Here is an 18,522-nt window from a genome sequence, read left to right as displayed (position 1 = left end):
AGAGGGAGAGAGAGGAGAAAGAGGGAGAGAGTGATTCAGAGACAGAGAGAGTGAAAGAGAAAGAGACATAGAGAGAAAGTGAGAGACAGAGTGAAAAATGAAAGAGTGAGAGAAAGATGGAGAGAGAGACAGAGAGAGAGGGAGAGAGAGACAGAGACAGAGACAGAGGCAGAGGCAGAGAGGCAGAGTTCCCTGGCCAAGAAAGGATGCTCGCTCTTTGCCGGCTCGGTTCGTTCAAGGGGTTACTGCTGACGTGAGAGCCCTGGTAACTGGCCAGATGTCTCCTAGCGACAGGGTCTCCTTCCCGGCAACAGAGAGCCTCTTCCTAGCAACTGCAGCCTTTTGGTCCCTCACCTGGCCTCCCTGTGGGAGTTTCTACAGAGGCCTCCCTGAACATCAGCTCAATCTGATTAAGAGCAGACAGGATTCTTGACTCATCTATCGGCTCCCAGCCCAGGGCCGATCCGAGCAGGCAGCTTCGGGCTGAAGGCAGACTCGGGAGCCTTTTGAAACTGTATGTTTATATGAACCGTGCTCGAGCTTACCATGAATGTTACGGAGCCCAACTGAAGCCCGGGAGCATGTGTTTCATTATCAGCAAAAGTCACTTCATGCAAGTAGGTGGATTATTTTCATCGTGGGTCTCCCCCTCCCCCCTTGGTATCCAGCTGGGGTGCAGGAAGGAGCTTTCCTTGAAGCAGCTGTCGGGCCTATCCGGAGGGAGGTCTGTCCCCCTCTGAGACATTTGCAGGTGGTTGTGGTTTGTTCCTACCCGAGCCTTCCCTTAGAGTTAGAAACGTGTGGGTGGCATCCCACTCGCATAGCTTGCCCAGCTCAGAAGTGCACGTTTTCTCACCCTCATGGATCAGGGGCTTATTGAGCTCCTGGAGTGAAAAGAAACATAGACTTATGATTTCAGAATCGTAGAATTATTTCAGCTTTTTCTGGCATATTATGGCCAGTAAGTAAAGCTGATGATTATGCTTACATGGAAGGGTAAGAAGAATCATCATAACAATGAATTACGTTTTTGTGACACTTTTAGCTTTTCAAATAATTTCCCACAACAACAACAACAACAACAACAAATTACATTTCTATGATGCTTTGAAGTTTCCAGAGTGCTTTATGAGACATTATCCCCTTGAACATTCCAACCACTGCTGGGCAGATACTAAGAGGGAGAAAAGCAAGACCTGTTATCTTCAGTGTATTAAAGGAGTTAGGATAAATGAGAAAACACGTGTAAAGTGCTTTGCAAACCTTCAAACACTATATAAACGTTAGCTATTATTATTGTCCTCATTTGATAAGTGGGGAAACTGAGGCTCAGAGAGGGTTGATGACTTGTCCATAGTCTTCCTGAATCCAGGTACAAACTCTAGCCTTTCTTAATTCCCCCCAAAATTATGAGGGGTAGGTAGAGCAACTCTTATATCTCTTTGCTCTGCATCAGCACTTCTCAAAGGGTGGTCGGGGGGACTGTTGGAGATCCCTAAGATCCTTTCAGGGGGTTCGTGACAACAAAGCTATTTTCTTTTTTTTCATCATGATATAGCTATTTTAAAATAATATTTAATTTTTTCCAAAAAAATTCTAAAACTATTTTTATAATAATACGAAGGCTTCTAAATTTCTAATATGGTAAATATCAGTACATATAACCCCCATTTTCAAAAGCCCTTTGGGGGAGTCATCAAAAAATTTTGAATGATGTTAAAAAGAGGTCCTGAGACCAAAATATTTGAGAAGCGCTTTTTGAGATCACCCAGGGAATTAAAACCTTGAGTTAGGACTTAGTAAATTTTTTTATAAAAAGAGGTCCTGAGACCAAAATATTTGAGAACTGCTTTTTGAGGTCACCCAGGGAATTAAAACTTTGAGTTAGGACTTAGTAAATTTTTTTTATTAGAAATAAAAGCCTGAAATAATAGTAACTCACATTTATATAGCACTTAAAAAATCTACTCTTGGGCCTCCCTATTAACTTTGTTGGCAGTAGGTAAGACCACTGTTATCATCTCCATTTTATACATGATGAAATGGAATATTAGAGGATTGATGACTGGCCCAAGGCCACACAGCTGGGGAGTGTCTTGAGGGGAAATTTGAACCTCAATCTTCCTGACTCTGTGTCTAACTCACTGCAAGTCCACGCCATCATGAAATGTGTATATGGTCAACCATCACAGTTGAAGAAGATCCTTCTCCTGGTGTATTAAGTCACTTAGCCTAGACTGTTTAGATTATATATACATATATGTATACATATATATATATATATATACACAAATACACACACACACACACACACACACACACCATTGTTAATCAGAACCAATTGTCATGTTATTCCATTGACAAGATATCACCCAGCTGTGAATTGGGATATTTACGTAGAGGTTTTCACAGGAGTTGGAACAGAATGGTCTTTGGTTTCCTCAACTGAGGTTGTGTTCATATTTTGGGCCATCAAAAGAATTATTTAGGTCATTGGTGTCAAACTCCAGTAGGAACAGGGGGCTGCTAAACTGTATATAAGGATTCCTGGAGGCTTCACATTTACTTAGAAAACCACATTTTAGCATTATCTATGTTCTATTGTATTTTTATTTATTTTGTTAAGTATGTCCAAATTATTTCTCTTGTTTTTGTTGTTTTCTCCCTTTTTTTCTTTCTTGTGGTTTTCCCCTTTTGTTCTGATTCTTCTTTCACAACATGACTAATGTGGAAATATGTTCAATATGATCGTAAAAAAAGTAAAATGTATCATTCTTCACAAAAATATTTTTCAATTATATTTTAATCTGGTTTGGACTGCATTTAGGGGTGTTGCAGGATGCATGTTTGACACCACCCATCTAGATTATTTAGGACAAAATAATATTTCTGGAAAAATTTAGATAGCTGAAGAAAGCTAATGGATTATAGACAGGGGTCTGCTGGAGCCAGCTTGGCAACTTCAGAGAAATGACAGTTGAATTTTCAGTGTGATCATTTACATCTCAGAAATCAGCAAGCTACTTGATTTATTGTTTTGTTGGTTTCTAGACTTAAGAAAATGATTAAGAAAATATTAATAATGCAAATAACACTTAAAAGTATGCCCTGTACTTTCAGGGAATTGATTGATAAACATTTACCAGCATATCCCTAGTCATAGGCTTTTAATTACCCAAATAATTGCCCAAATTTTCCACTTCACTTTGTGTTGTGTAGACACAGGGTTGGTTATTCCTTCTCCTCTAGACCAATGATTCCAAACTTCTGGAGTTGTGTGGCACTCTCAGATTTTTGCCTTTCTTTGAATCCTTGCCTTCCCAAAGTGCTGGCTTTGTTTAAAGATAAAAATGAATTAAAATTAATTTTGCTTGGAGACATTCTTGAGAATTTTTGACACCCTTCATGATATGGAGGCAATGGGGTTTAATTTAAAGAGTACTGGGTCTTGGAGGATTGGGATTTGAATCCTGACTGATTTGAATCCTTTTCTAGTTAACTTTGGTTAATTTCCTCATCTTTGAGGATGTTGGAGAGTTGGATTAAATGACATATGAGGTGCCCTTCAGCTAGATGGCACAATGATAGAGTGTTGGACTTGTCCTCAGGAAGATCTGAGTTCAAATCTGGCCTCAGACACTTACTAGTTATGTAACCCTGGACAAGTCGCTTAACCCCGTTTGCCTTAGTTTCCTCAACTGTAAAGTGAGCCAAAGAAGGAAATGGCAAACCACTCCAATATCTGCCAAGAAATCTCCCTCCACCAACAAAGAATGGCTGTAATTTATAGCCTTAAAGACACCAAAAGATCAAGTTATTTACCCATGACCACACAGCTCATTGGTGTCAGAAGTAGGACTCAACCCAGTTCATCCTGCCTCCTCTAGATTGGCCCTCTAGCCACCATGCCCATGGGACTCCCTTCCAGTGGCAACATTCTATTGTAAACATGAGGTAGTATTAGTTGTTTGTTATACATCCTCGATAGAATATAAGCTCTCTGAGGGCAGGCACAGTTGTTCCATTTGTCTTTAAAAGCCCAGTGCCTAGCACAATGGAGTAGTGCTGTGGAGTCATTTTGGTCGTGTCCAACTCTTCATGGCCCCATTTTGGGGTTTTCTTGGCAGAGATACTGAAGATTGGAAAGGAATGCAGCATTCAATGCAATAATTCCATTTTATTCACAACATTTTAAAAAAATGCTTCACAATAACACAGGAAATGGTGTACAGAAATCTATCCTGCCCTACCGGAAAATAGAAGGGGAAGGGGATAAGAAAAAGAGCTCATTTTACAGTTTACAAATCATTTTTCAGATAAGGAAATTGAGGAAGACAGGGTTAAGTGACTTGCCCAGGGTCCCACAGCTAGTAAGTGTCTGAGGCTGGATTTGAATTCAAGAAGATGAATCTTCCTGATTCTAAGCCTAGTGCTCTACCCATTGTGTTACCTAGCTGCCTTTAGTAAATGGTTGCCTCCAAGTTCATGTTTTCCTTATACTGCCTGCTTGTGAAGCATTTTTAATTTTTTTAATTTAATTTTTTTGTTTAATTTATTTTTTATTAATAAATTTATTTATTTTTAGTTTTCAACATTTACTTCCGCAAGATTTTGAGTTCCAAATTTTCACCCTATCTCACCCCTCCCCCCACCCCAAGATGGCATGTATTCTGAATACCCCTTCCCCTAGTCTGCCTTCCCTTTTATCCCTCCCCCCCCTTCTCTTATCCCCTTCCCCTTCTATTTTCCAGTAGGGCAGGATAGCTTTCTGTACACCATTTCCTGTGTTATTGTGAAGCATTTTTTAAAAATATTGTGAATCAAATGGAATTATTGCATTGAATACTGTAGTCCTTTCCAATCTTCAATCAGCACATTTTCCTTTCTCTGCTTTCTTCTTGGGGTTTCCACAGTGTTCTGCTGGATAGCTGTCTGGTGGATGTCGTTAGCTCCAGTTGGAGTGGAGTAGAAGGGGTCGAGATCCAGGAGTCTTCCCTACAGGTACAAAGGGCTTCACTGTTTGTATTTAGTAAATGGGCCCCTTGGGTCAAGTCAGTTAGACTGAGGCTGGAGTGGAGAAGCAGGCCCCTGTTGTTGGATCTTTGACTCTGAAACTCTTAAATTAATTTTACTTTGATTTATGATCACTTTTACCTTAAGAGGAATAAACTTAGCACAAGGAAGGGAAGCATGGGATGGCTTTGCCAACTGTGGCCTGCCAGCCCCTTTAAAGTATTCAACAACCACTCATTTCTAAAGAAAACTGTATTCCCTACTGAGGGATCATTTCCATCTTCCCCCCTGCTCTGACATTGGGTAAATCCCTTTCTCCCTTGACTCTCTATCCTTACCTAGAAAATGGGGCCAATGATGATTGGCCTGCCTATCCCTTGGTGGTGTTGGAGGGAAACTGATTTGTAAATTGTAAAGTGCCTTGTAAGCTCGAATTACCATTAGCATTTATTAAGTATCTGAGAATCAGTTTGGCACAGTAGTTGCTAGAGCCCTGAAGTGTTTAGACAAGTACTTGGCCAGACATTTGCCTCAGCTGGAGCCTGGATCAAGGCCCTTTCAGGTACGATAGAATGTTTGGCACCCTCCTTATGCCTTCCACTCATGTGATGCTGGCTTCTGACACCAGCGTTATAACCGCCCTCAGAAAGGGCCCTAGTTACATAGCACTTCCTAGGACCATCTCACCTCCATTTTGAAAATTTGCTGAATGAATTCAGAATTCCAACAGGCCAAGACGATGACAATAATAATGATTTTTTTAAATTGCTGACTCACTCTACCTGTGCAGAGAATGAAGCACCTGGAGACTTGGGGGTGGGGGGGGAGAAGGGAGGGCTGGTTTCTCACCTAGAATCTTTGACTTGGAAGGAACATTAGAGGTGATTTGGGACAATGGGGTCAAACTCAAATAGAGGCCATAAAACCTTGCCTGAGGATTCCTGGGGGCTACATATTGACTTGGTTTTAAAGTGTAACACCCATGGTTTATTACATTTTCATTTATTTTATTAAATGTTTCCCAATTGCATTTTAATCTGGTTTGGGGGCACTCAGGATTGTTATAGGCCCCATGTGGCCTCAGCCTGAGTATTTATACAAGACTCTCATTTTACAGATGGGAAAACTGAGACCCCAGAGAGAAACAGAATGTCTTTGACCGAGGTCACACAATAAATTAGTAGCAGGAGGAGGATAGGACCTAGATTTATTACCACTCCATTCTTTAGCCCAGCTGCTTTCTTCCAAAGCTATGTCTGGCTGAGTTCTAATGATTGAAAGCAAACATTTAGCATAGAAATAACTTATATTTTTTTTTAATCTTCTGAGCAAAAATAACTTTCCTAAATCTTATTCTGCTAACTCTACATCTGAATACACTCTTCTGTGTGTCTCTACTTTGGGCAGCCTCAGAAAAAGCTATTTCCCTGTTGTAGGGGTTCTTAACCTGAGATCCGTGAACTTTTTTAAAAAAATATTTCAATAAGTATGTTTTAATATGATTGGTTTCTTTTGTAATCTGACGTATTTCATTTTATGCATTTAAAACCATGATTCTGAGAAGGGGTTCATAGGCTTTAAAAACTATTCTTTTTTTTTTTTATTTTTGGTGAGGCAGTTGAGGTTAAGTGACTTGCTCAGGGCCACACAGCTAGTAAGTAAAAACAATTCTTTAACCAGACTGCCCAAGGGGTCCAGGACCAAACAAGGGTTAAGAATCCCTGTCCTAATATATATGTGTCTTGGTTTTATTAACGGCACCACAGGAGGCAGCTGAGATCGCTGGCACTGGAGGTAAGGGTCACGGTCCTAAATGATGCTCTCCCATAATGACTCTTAAGGCCCAGTGAAGACTCTTGCCATGGGCCTGTGCCCTCCCATTTCCCTACAAAGATCCTCAACCCTGGTCAAAAGAGGAAGATCCTAGGATAGGCAGACTGAAGAGGCATAAGGGGGAATGGTTGCCTCTTTTCATCTTTCCCTGTGATTCAGAGCTGTGAAGAACCATAGCATTCTTCTTAACAGCAGTGTGGTGGAATGGAAAATGACCTGGATTTGGCATCAGAGGACCTGGGTGCTACTTGCTACCTGTTTGAACTTGGACATGTCCCTTAACTACTCTGGCCTCAGTTTCCTCATCTGCAAGATGAAGATGGAGTAGATGCTGTCTAAGGTTACTTCCAGCTTAAAATCAACAAGCTAGTTGAATTCCTTCATTTTACAAATGGGGAAGCTGAGGTGAGATCCAAACCCACTGACCCCAGACTCAGTACTCTAATCCAAAGCTTTCCTCTTTGGAAAGGTGCCTACAACTCCGGCCAGGGGTGGTGGTGGGGAATGCTTTCTTTCCGTGGTAGGCATCAAAGAGCAAAAATAACTGCCCAAATGTCAGATTTTCAAGGCTGGGGCCTCTCTAGACTCAGAGATTTGGCCAATGAAAACTTTCACGATGTGTGGATTTTCCATGCTGGTTACCTTCCTCTCCAACCCTCCCCTCTAGATAGGGGACCTTTGCTCCATTGGGCTGTTTCAATGGTGGGCCACCCAGGGAGGAGCTGGGTATAATGCAATGAGTTTTAGGTGAAAATTGGAACCAGAGCTAAGATGAGAAAAACACAACAGGATCCATGTTTCATTTACAGGCCATGTTCCTCAAGGCCAAAGGCTGCATTGGGATCCTAATTCCCACTGAATAGCCACAGCCTGAGAATTATCCCCCAGTTACAAAGCTGGCCTCTTAGAGTAGTATTGAGACAACGCTTGAAAAGGCTCCGTTATTTCTCTGATGGGAAGCTCACAATTCTACCTTGTGTTTGGAGAGGGTTTTCTGCTCTATAAAAGGGAGGGCCATAAGAGCATAAGGTCAAAAATTTAGATCTGCAAGGGACCCCAAAGGGTTAACTATTTTAACCCCATTATTTTTCAGATCAAGAAAATGTAGCCTTCTGTGATTTGCTTGGGGACATTTAGGTGGCACAGTGGATAGAGTGCCAGGCCTGGAGTCAGGAAGACTAATCTTCCTGAGTTCAAATTCAGCTTCAGATCCTTACTAGCTGTGTGACCCTGGGCAAGTCACTTAACCTTGTTGCCTCAGTTTCCTGATCTGTAAAATGAGCTGGAGAAGGAAACAGCAAACCACTCCAGTATGTTTGCCAAAAAAACTCCAAATGGGGTCACGAAGAGTCAGATATGACTGAAAACAGCCGAACAACAACAAAAATGATTTAATCAAGGTCACACCCATCAAGCAAATGACAAATTTGGGAAGTAAGATAGTGATCCATGAAGCTGTAAAGTTCAAGTCAGTTCAAACCTGTACGAAACACCTACTGTGAGCAAAGCTTCATTTCACAGGAAGGCAGAGATCTGTGCCATCGGAGGGACTGTCCAGATCAGTGAAATCACAACTCCATCAACACTGCATATTCTGTGCGGAGCACTGTGCTAGGCACCAGGGATGCAAAGGGGAAAAAAAAAGAGACAAAACAGAAGTCTTGAATTCAGATCCTGCCCCTGACGTATACAATCTGTGGAACCTTAGGCCAGGAACCTAACTGGGCCTTGGTTTCCTCAACTTCAAAATAAAGCATTTAAATCAGTTGCCTTCTACATTCCTTTCCAGCTATAAGTGCTACGATCCAACGAAGACAGTTCCTACCCTAAAGAAGCATGCAATCTATGGGGGGGAGGTAGGGATATGACATTTACAAAAACAAGTATGTTAGATAAATTGAGGAACAGAGAATTCTAACAGCCTAGAAGTATCAGGGAAGGGTTCGAGGAGAACATGGCATTTGAGCTGAGCCTAAAGGAAGGCAGAGATTCTAAATTAGGATCGCAGGATTTTGAGCCAGACAAGGCCTTTCAGATTCACTAGTCCAACTGGCTCGTTTGACAGAGGAGGAAACTGAGGGCCAGACTGGGGAAGTGTCTTGCTAAGGGTCATATGTCTGGTGAAGAAGAGAGTCGGGATTTGAATCCAAGTCCTTTGGTCCCAAACCCACTGTTTTTTCCAATTGGGAAGGCCACAAGTAGGCAAGCTGTGGAGTTTGGGTTGAATTCTATAGTTAATGGAAATCCAGTGGAGATTTCTGAGCAGGGGATTAGCAAGATCCAAATGGCACTTTAGGAAAACTGGTCCGATAGCAAATTGTAGGATAAATTAGAGGGGAGAGGTTTGGTGGAAATTAACTCCACCCAAATAATCAATTAATGAATAAACATTTATTCAGCACTTACTATGTGCCAGGCACTGTGCTAAGTGCTGGGGATACAAAAAGAGGCAGAAGACAGTCCCTGCCCTCAGGGAGCTCACAGTCTAATGGGGGAGACATCAAGCAAACAAATGTATACCAATAAGCTATATATAGAAGATAAATAAGGAATAAGTAACACGGAGAAGATAACAGAATTAACAGGGGTTGGGAAAAGCTTCCTATAGAAGGTGAGATTTCAGTTGGGGCTTAAACGAAGACAGGGAGGTCAGCACCAGAGTTGCAGGGATGGGGGGCAACCAGAGAAAATGCCCAGAGCTGAGAGATGGAGGGTCTTATTCGTGGAACAGCCAGGAGGCTGGGAGCTCTGGATCAAAGAGTATGTGTAAGCTGTAAGAAGCCTGGAAAAGTAGGAAGGGGCTGGGTTAGGAAGGACTTTGAATACCAAACAGAGGATTTTGTGTTTGTTCCTGGAGGTGACAGGGAGCTGCTGGGGTTTACTGAGTGGAGGATGTGTGGGTGTGTGACATGGTTGGACCTGCGTTTTGGGAAAATCACTTTAGTGGCTGAATGGAGGATGGATTAGAGCAGGAGAGACTTGAAGCAGGAGACCTACCCCCAGGCTATTGTAATAGCCCAGATGTAGGTGATGAGGGCCTGCACTAGAGTGGGGTCGGTGTCAGAGGAGAAAAGGGGACCATATTCGAGAGGTGCTGCAAAGGGGAAATTGACAGGCCTTGGCAACGGCTTGGATGGGGTGAGAGAAAGTGAGGAGTCAGGATGACTCCTAGGTTGTGAGCCCAAGGGTCTGGGAGGATGGTGCTGCCTTCTACAGTAATAGGGAAAGAAGGAGGGAGGTTTTAGGGGAAAAGATAATGATTTCTGTTTTGGACAGGTTGAATTTAAGATGTCTACTGGACATCCAGTTTGAGATGCCTGAAAGGCAATTGGAGATGGGATACTAGAGGCCAGTCCAGAGGTTGGAGCAATACAGGTAGATTTGAGAGCCATAAGCAGAGAGATGCTAATTTAATCCATTAAATAGCCCTCTAACCCAGGGACCACTCAACTAGCCCTCTGCTCTGGCCCTCAAAATCTGGTGGCGATACTAATCAATTAGTCAATCAAAGGCATTTATTACACAATTGAAACAAGCAATTTAGCTCTGTGTTAAGTGCTGGGGATAGAAAGACAAAAGCTAAATAGTCCCTACCCTCAAGAAGTTTACATCCTAATGGGCAAGACAGCATGTGCATAGAAAGGAATATGGAAGATACTACATAGCAGACACCTCACATAGGAAACAACTAGAGGCTGAGGGCACTGGGAAAGGTCTTACTTACTAAAGGTGGCATGAAAGCCTGACAGCAACCAGGGGTTCCATGAGGTAGAGGTGAGAAGAGAGAGCCTTTTAGGCACAGAGGAAAGTCAGTACAAAGCCCTAGAGATGGAAGAGGGAGAATCATGTGTGTTTAACAGCCAGCAAACCATGGTTGCTAGACTGTAGGTTGTATCAAGACGAATAATGTATAATTAGATTGAAGAGGTAGGACGAGCTTTCAGTACCAAATAGATGAATTTATATTTGATCTTAGAGGGAGTAGGAAACCACTGGAATTTGTTGAGTGGAAGGGTGGTATAGTCAGAACTGCCCTTTAAGAAAATCACTTTGATATGGAGCAGCTTGGTGGTGCATTGGATAGAGCACCAGCATTGGAGTCATGAGGACCTGAGTTCAAATCTGGCCTCAGATACTTACTAGCTGTGTGACTCTGGGCAAGCCACTTAACCCCAATTGACTAAAAAAAAAATCACTTTGGTGACTGGCTGGAGGATGGGAGTTGGAAAATACTTGAAACATCGAGGCAAGAAGACCATATGGGAGGCTACTGCAATTGCCCAGGGCTGAAACTAGGGCAGTGGTTGTGTAAATGGAGAGGCAGGGTCATTTGTTGTAGAGAGAGAAGCAATAAAATTTGGCACTGATTGGAATAGAGGATGATACTGATGTTTCAAATCTGGGTGACTGGAAAGACGGTGCTACCCTTGACAAAACCAGGGCAATTGAGAAGAGTGATGAGTTTTTGGGGAAAGATTCTGAGTTCTGCATTGGACATGTTGAGTTTGGGATGCTAGGGGACATACAGATTGAAATGTCTAATATGTAGTTGGTGATGTGGGACTGGAGCTCAAGAGAGAGACTAGAACTAGATATACATATATATATATATGTATATGGCACCAGGCCTGGATGTCACACAGATCTTTTTCTTATAAACTATTACCCAGCTGCAACTCCTCTATCTTGTTCTTTTGAAGCTGATTATTCCACTCTTCCCTGAAAATCAGGTCAGATACACATACTCAGACACAGACACACACAGAGACACAAAGGACTCTTATCCTCATTGTCCATCAATGCCTAGAATCTCAACACCTACATCCCAGTGCTGCTTGCTCCATTCACCAACCCAATGTTGCCCTAAGGGGAACCCTGTGGAATTCTATACTTCATCTGTGTCTCTTGGTCAACTGGATGAAACTCTTAACCACCATTTAGGTCACTGTCATAGTGAGAGCTGTGTGCTCCACCTACTGATGGAGTTGTGAATGGTTAGAGAGGGGCATAATAAGATTTGACCTTCAGAATCATCAAATCTTCAGTACAAAAATTGTTTTATAACTGGGTTTTGCTGCTCAGTATTTGGCTTGTTCAACTCAACCCAACAAATCTTTATTGAATGCTGACTCTGTTCCCTACCAACCCTTTGCTAATCCCTGTGGGAGACAGCAGAGGAGTAAGAGATAGGGTTCCCTCCTCTTAGGGATTTTCCAATCTGGTTTGGATGACAAAGCAACCAATATTCGATTCACTTGGGGAACCACACAAGATGGCGACAAAGGGCTCAACTGTGTTAGAATGTAACTCCCTGGTGATGAGGATTGTTCCACTCTGGTATTTGTAACCTGGGTTCCTAGCACAGTGCCCAGAATATAGTAAACATTGAATAAATGCTTGTGGATTGATTGACTATATAAAAGCAACAAGATGACTTAGAAGGATGAATTTTATAATGACTAGAGCTGCCCAAAAATGGAATGATTTACTTCATGAGAGACAGAGGCTTAATAAATGTTTATTGATTGATTGATAAGAGAATTGTCTCTGTATTACTCAAGTACTCAAGTAGAGAGAATGGGGAGCCACTTATTAAGAGTATTACTTAATGGAGTGGGGGGCTGGACGAGGCCCCTTCTAATTCTAATATGATTGGTTTTTGCTTTTTTTTTTTTGTTATATGAATCTAAGATCCTGAGTCTAAGTAACATAGGTAGCCTGGAGGGAAAGTGGCTTAGGGCTTCTATGCCTGGTTACTAATGCCCAGATAGCTCTTTTTCATATAAATCCTGGGGAGGAGAATTCAATTCAATTCAACACACATTTATTAAGTACAAATGAAAACAGTCCCTGCTCTTAGGGAGGTTACAGTCTAATGGAAGTGACACGTAAATAACTATATACACTCAAGATACACAGAATAAATTGGGGGTGTTCTCAGGGGGAAGTCACTAAGATTGAGGATGATCAGGAAAGACTTCTTGCAAAAGCCAGGGAGTCCAGGAAGTGGAAGAAAAGAGTTCCAGACACGGGGAACTGGGCATGCAGGGTGCTAGGGGTGCTGAATATTGTGGCCAAGGGGCTGGCAATTTACAGGCTTCATGGATATGAGTCCAACCAGAGTTCGCTTCTGGGAGTTCCAGCCACAGGGCCATTGACAGCTTTCTGCATAAAGGGAGTCCCTTGACTAGCAGCTCCTGCCATGTCACATCTCACACGAGTCTGTGTTTCTTGTTACAGTCTCCGGGGTCCTGGCCTTTGCTTGAGGCTCTGAGACCCCTTGTGCCATGTCTAAGCAAAGCCGAGATGCGGAGTTAGATCGCCTGGTCCAAGACAAGCCGCTTAGCCACAGGACCCCCCATGCTGCTTCCCAAAACCTAGCTGAGCATCTCCCCAATGTGCCGAGCTACCGATACCCCAACACCCGCATCCCAGTCCTCGTCAACAGGAGGACTTCAGTGTCGAAGCCCAGTTTCGTGAAGGAGGCAAAGAGCTCGGTCCGCCGCTTAGGTAGTATGACCCTGCCCTTGCATGGCGGCCTTACAGGGGTGGTAGTGCATGCTAGCTTCGGTATCTGCATGTTCTCTGCTGGGCCTTACTTAGTAGTATGGTGGCAGGTCCGTGTACTGTCTTGCCTGGAAGCGGGCATGCTCTCTGTGTCTGTCTTGCTGTACTGATGCTTCTGTGGGGAGACGGGCAAGGCTTGTGCCAGCCTGAATAGGGTGCACAAGTTGGTGGTTTTTGTTTCTGGCAGATTTACAAAAAAAAAAGGAAGTGATATGGAATTGGAATGAGGGTCAGTGGTCCTTTGACTGTCACCTGGTCCAGGGGTTCTTCACTATTTTTGTGGGACCCTTTTGTTAGTATGGTGGAATTTGTAGACCCCTTTTCTGAATAATGAAGTGAATAATTAAGGGAATATAAATAAAATAAGTGAATAATTAAGTGAATATAAGTAAAATAGGTGAATAATTAAGTGAGTAATATGAGTGAATATGTCAAATAAGTGAGTAATTAAGGGAATATAAATAAAATAAGTGAATAATTAAGTCAAAAAAATAAATATATAAGATTACAAAGGAAATCAATTATATGGAAATATAGTTGTCAAAATATTAAGGGAAAAAAACAAATTCATGGGCTCCAAGTTAAGAGCCTTTGACCTAGACTTTTGATCTTGTTCCTAAGTCCATTGTAGGCTCAAATCAGAAAGCACCCTGGAAGTGAGGGAAACTTTCATTGTCCCTCTGAGCCCACCCTCCAGTCAAAAGCTTCTGAGGGACTTTCACAGGATTATAACAACAATAATTTCAATTTGTCTAGTGCTTTGAGTTTTGGAAAAAAAAACTTTATGTTTATTGTCTGATTTAATCATAGACCTAGAGATATAAGGGATCACAGAGATCATCTAGTCTGACTTTCTCATTTTCCAAATGAGGGAATTGAGGTCCAGGCAGGGCAGGCGACTTGCCCAAGGTCATATAAGAATCAATCATAAGGTCATAGATTTAAAGGTGAAATGGAGCTTTAGATATGATTAACTCTAACCTTTTCATTTTACGTATGAAGAACCTAAGGCCCAGAAACATTAGGTGACTTACCTACGGTCACATAGCTAGTAAGTACCAAAAGTGGGATCTAAACCCAGGTCTTCCCAGCTCCATTCCAGCACTCGTCCATTATACCACAAACCCAGGTCCTCTGACTCTAAATCCAACATTCTTTCTACTGGGGAGTCTGTGAATTGGGTCTCAGGCACATGGACTATCAGGGATATAATAGAAGTTAAAAGGAATTTTCTAACTGTAAGTCAGATAGTTGGCTGGAACCAAGGACCTTGAGCAGGCACCTTAGCATGGGGCCTTCTGTTGGTTTTGGCTGTATTCTGGCCAGGACCAACCTCACTGGTCTCTCTTTACTTACAACTAGGGTTGGCAGAAGAAGCAGGCAGTTAACTTTAACTTATGATTCAAGAGGTGGCCCAATTTCAACATACATCTATTAAGCACCTACTATTGTTTGTCTGTCTTCAGTTTACAAAAAGAGATACAGTGCATACCTCTGCCTTAAGCACCTAAAATCTAGAATGGGGAGTGGGGGAGCATACATACACACACACACACACACACATACATACATACATACATACATACATACATACACATACACACATCAGTGATGATAGGGAGAACAAGATAAGTACAATGGAGATATTTAGGTAGAGTGTTAGGAGAAATTGGGTGGGGGAGAGAGATCTTTCACTAGGGCATCAAGGAAGGCTTCACAGATGAAGTAGCACCTGATTTGGACCTTGAAGGAAGGAACAGATAGAGAGGGATAGCTTACTCTGTTGAAAGACCCCCCCCCCCCAAAAAATCTTGCCCACAGTTGCCTGAAATAATCACCATTACTGACACATTAATTAACATCCCATAGCATGAATGATTTAGATGAATCATGAAAATGATGATGCGACTTTCCATAATGGGAGAAGCTGGACATCATGAGAGATCTTCTCATATAGGGATAGAGAGAGGTCTTAAAAATGGGGAAAGGGGCCAGAAATGAGAAGTAGGGTTTACCAACGCCAAATTCTTGGACTTTAGGGTTTGACTGAGGCTCAGCCCAGCTACCACCTTTGGTCCACTTGACAGATGTATTGGCAGGGGGGTATTCCCTGGGTGTAGCTCCATTCCAGAGAGCTGGGCCAGGGCTCACATTTGGGCACACTGCTGTCTCACTGATAGCACCCAGCACTTTGAAACATTTTGAGCTCAGGGAAATTTGCAGATGTAATCCAAAGGAGAAAACCTACAAACTGGGCTCACGGAGGCAGGCCCAGGCATGACTTATTTATAAGGGTGTGGCTGATGATCTGGGCCATGGCAATAAGAACCCCTTACTGGCCAGGGAGGGCTTTGAGCCCAGGCATTTCCAGAGGGCTCTCCAGACGCCAAGGTCTGGACCAGAGTTTACTAAGCAAGAAACCTGCTGTTTAGAGAGCAGGGAGGTGACTCTGCCACAGGGCAGAACAAAAACAAAATTTCCACATTTTTCTCCAGGAGTGGCTCCTCTCCCCAACCAATAATTAGTGAGGCCCTAGGGGCTCTGCTAAGTGAGTCCATGGGGATCTCTTTTCTCTCTGTTAATTTTTTTTCTCCTCCTCCTCCTTCTCTCCAAGTGCCTGCCACAAGAGAACACCCAGCTGTGAAAGTTGAAGATGCTGACGCTGACAGCAATCCCCCCCAGGTGGAGGAAAAGCCCCCAAGCCCAGTGTTGCCACCAGCATCCCCAGCCAAATCAGAAACCCTCACGGTGCCTGGCCAGGCTCTGGGAACCACCAGGTAATGGATGACATGCAGCCAGGCTTTTCCAATTTCCTTACCATTGCTTTGTGTTGTCAGAGGCATCCTTGTGAAATAAGCAGGGCAGGAAATATTGTTCCCATTTGATAAGCAAGAAAACTGAGGCATGAAGAGGATCAGTGACTTGGCCAGGATTTCACAGTTAAAGACTATAACTTGGGTTTGGTCCTCAAGTATATCACTTGATGTACAAGGACAGTCTCACACTTGAGTCAGCATGGTGGAGTGGAAAAAGAGCTTTGGATTTGGGGTTAGAAGACTTGGGTTCTGCTACTTGTTACCTATGTGACCCTGGTCAAGTCACTTAACATCTCCTTCATCTATAAAGTAAGGGCATTTTGGACTAGATGACCTGTTTTCAACTCTAAATCGGTGAACTGATGATGGATGACATTTGGCATCTCACCCTCTGAGATATTTGGGGATTCGCCCAGTGGTCCGAGAGCCAGCCCACCCTCTTCTAGAGGGAAAAGCAATACCAACTTGACCAATTGCTCAGTGTCTGGTATATTTCTCGCCCCAGTCCTATAGGAAATCACATCCTCTCCTGTTTTCAAAAAGCTCACCTCTTAAGAGCTCCATGCAGTGGCTTAGGGACTTGTAACTTGCTGGGCAGAGGGAGGGAGGGAGAGAAAGAGACACACACACAGACAGAGACAGAGAGACAGAGACAGAGACATGGAGAAAGTCAGCTAGAGACAGACAGAGACAGAGAAGGGGAGAGAAGGAGAGGGGTAAAGGGGAAGGGAGATGTACACAGATAAATACGGGGGGGGAGAGAGAGAGAGAGAGAGAGAGATTGAGAGAATCATAGATAAAAACAAATGAACATTGTTGAGTCTTAGGAATGTTGGTGGCCCTGCTGTAAATACTCCCTGGATTTCCTTTCTCTCCCGTCATGGGCAAGCCTCACCACAGCACTGCTTTATCAGCCTCAAGCCATCTTTGAGCTCTGTCTCAGATGAAAGGGGATGGGGGATTTTTCCTTTCTTCTCAGGCCTCGGAGACCACCCATCCTGGAAAAGCATAGATGTCCCTCCCCCATCCTGCTGGGAAGTTGATTAGAAGTGAAAAATATGCCCTACGATCTTCATAGGAAACCCCTCCCTCTGAATAGCCAGCAGCAGTTTGGGGGGGACTGCCATGGCGGGGAGAAGGGTCGGGGGCTAGAGCAGTGAGGCTTCTCTTTTCCCTCCCTCTCCCGAACAAAGGTTCCCCAGTGACAATGCGATCTCGGCCAAAGGACCAGTTGGGCTCTGCCTGCCAAAGGGCAGACTAGAGAATGGGCCCCCAAGCAGAGATCAGGGACTTGGGATGCTAACTGGGAGCAGACAATAAGGCCAGGGGCACCGAGCTGGCAGCAGGGGGAGGCAGAGGGTGAACCCTGAAGATATGATTTCTCAGCATCTTCAGACAGGGCCGTGAGCGGAATGATGAGCGGCTGGTCACTCACAGGATGCGTGTGAGGAAAATTCCAAATAAATGCCAGGTGTTATAGTTGTCACTATTAGTCTGAGTTTGAGATATGTAGCCCTTAAAAAGGGATCCATCTGGGCCCCCTGAAGAAACAAAGAAAGCGGGAGATAAGGTATATATAGTATAGTGCAAAGAAATTGGGTTTGGAAAACAGAGAACCTGGGTTTGGCTCCTGGCTTTGCCAGTTACCACCTGTGTGACCTGAGGAACACACTTACCCTCTTTGGGCCTCAGTTTCCTGGTCTGTAAAATAAGGAGTTTGGACTAAATGACCTCTAAGGTTTCTTCCAGCTCCCAATTGTGTGAACTTAATTCGGAGACAATTTTCTCCAGAAGGGGCTGGAGTCAAAGCCCAGGAGACCAGGCAGGTGGTATGTGCTGGTCAGGGATGGAACAAAAATTGGAAGAACTTGGTTGAGGTAGAAGAGCTGTAGAAATTCCCAGCCTTGATGAATGGAATGAGGTGGTGGGGGCAGGGTAGTCACTCCCTTTCATCTCGTGGCCACTGTATCCCCCCCCCCCCCCACCCCAGCTTCAGGTTATCCGGGCTTCTGATGTTTCTGTTCACTACTCACAGTGGGGGAGCTCCTCCAGGACAGGAAAAACGTTTGCCTTTTTTGTATTCCCAGAACTTAGCACAGTGCCTGGCACACAGTAGGTGCTTAATAAATGCTAACTGACTGTCAAGGGCTGGGAGAAAAGACTAGATCTCATTGGACCACAATTGCTATTTAGAGGTTGAAGAGTGGTCCTCTCTATTTTTCTTTATCCCTCCCTTTCTCTCTCCCTCCTTCCTTCCTTCCTTCCTTCCTTCCTTCCTTCCTTCCTTCCTTCC

At 43.5% G+C, this 18,522-nt stretch overlaps 1 protein-coding gene across 1 annotated transcript in view; it reads left to right on the top strand.

Annotated features, from left to right (window-relative positions):
- Positions 1-18,522, top strand: part of CNGB1 (cyclic nucleotide gated channel beta 1) — a 97,161-nt gene that overhangs the window by 29,507 nt on the left and 49,132 nt on the right. Inside the window, exons 9-10 of the mRNA XM_027857909.1 lie at positions 13,114-13,356; positions 16,028-16,190. Of these exons, the coding sequence (XP_027713710.1) occupies positions 13,114-13,356; positions 16,028-16,190 (406 nt within the window). The remainder of the gene's footprint in view (positions 1-13,113; positions 13,357-16,027; positions 16,191-18,522) is intronic.

This window comes from Vombatus ursinus, unplaced genomic scaffold, assembly GCF_900497805.2.
Source record: "Vombatus ursinus unplaced genomic scaffold, bare-nosed wombat genome assembly UNPS02012515.1, whole genome shotgun sequence".
NCBI lineage: Eukaryota > Metazoa > Chordata > Mammalia > Diprotodontia > Vombatidae > Vombatus > Vombatus ursinus.
Note: the sequence above shows the minus strand (reverse complement) of the source record. Positions and strands in the feature narration are given on the sequence as shown.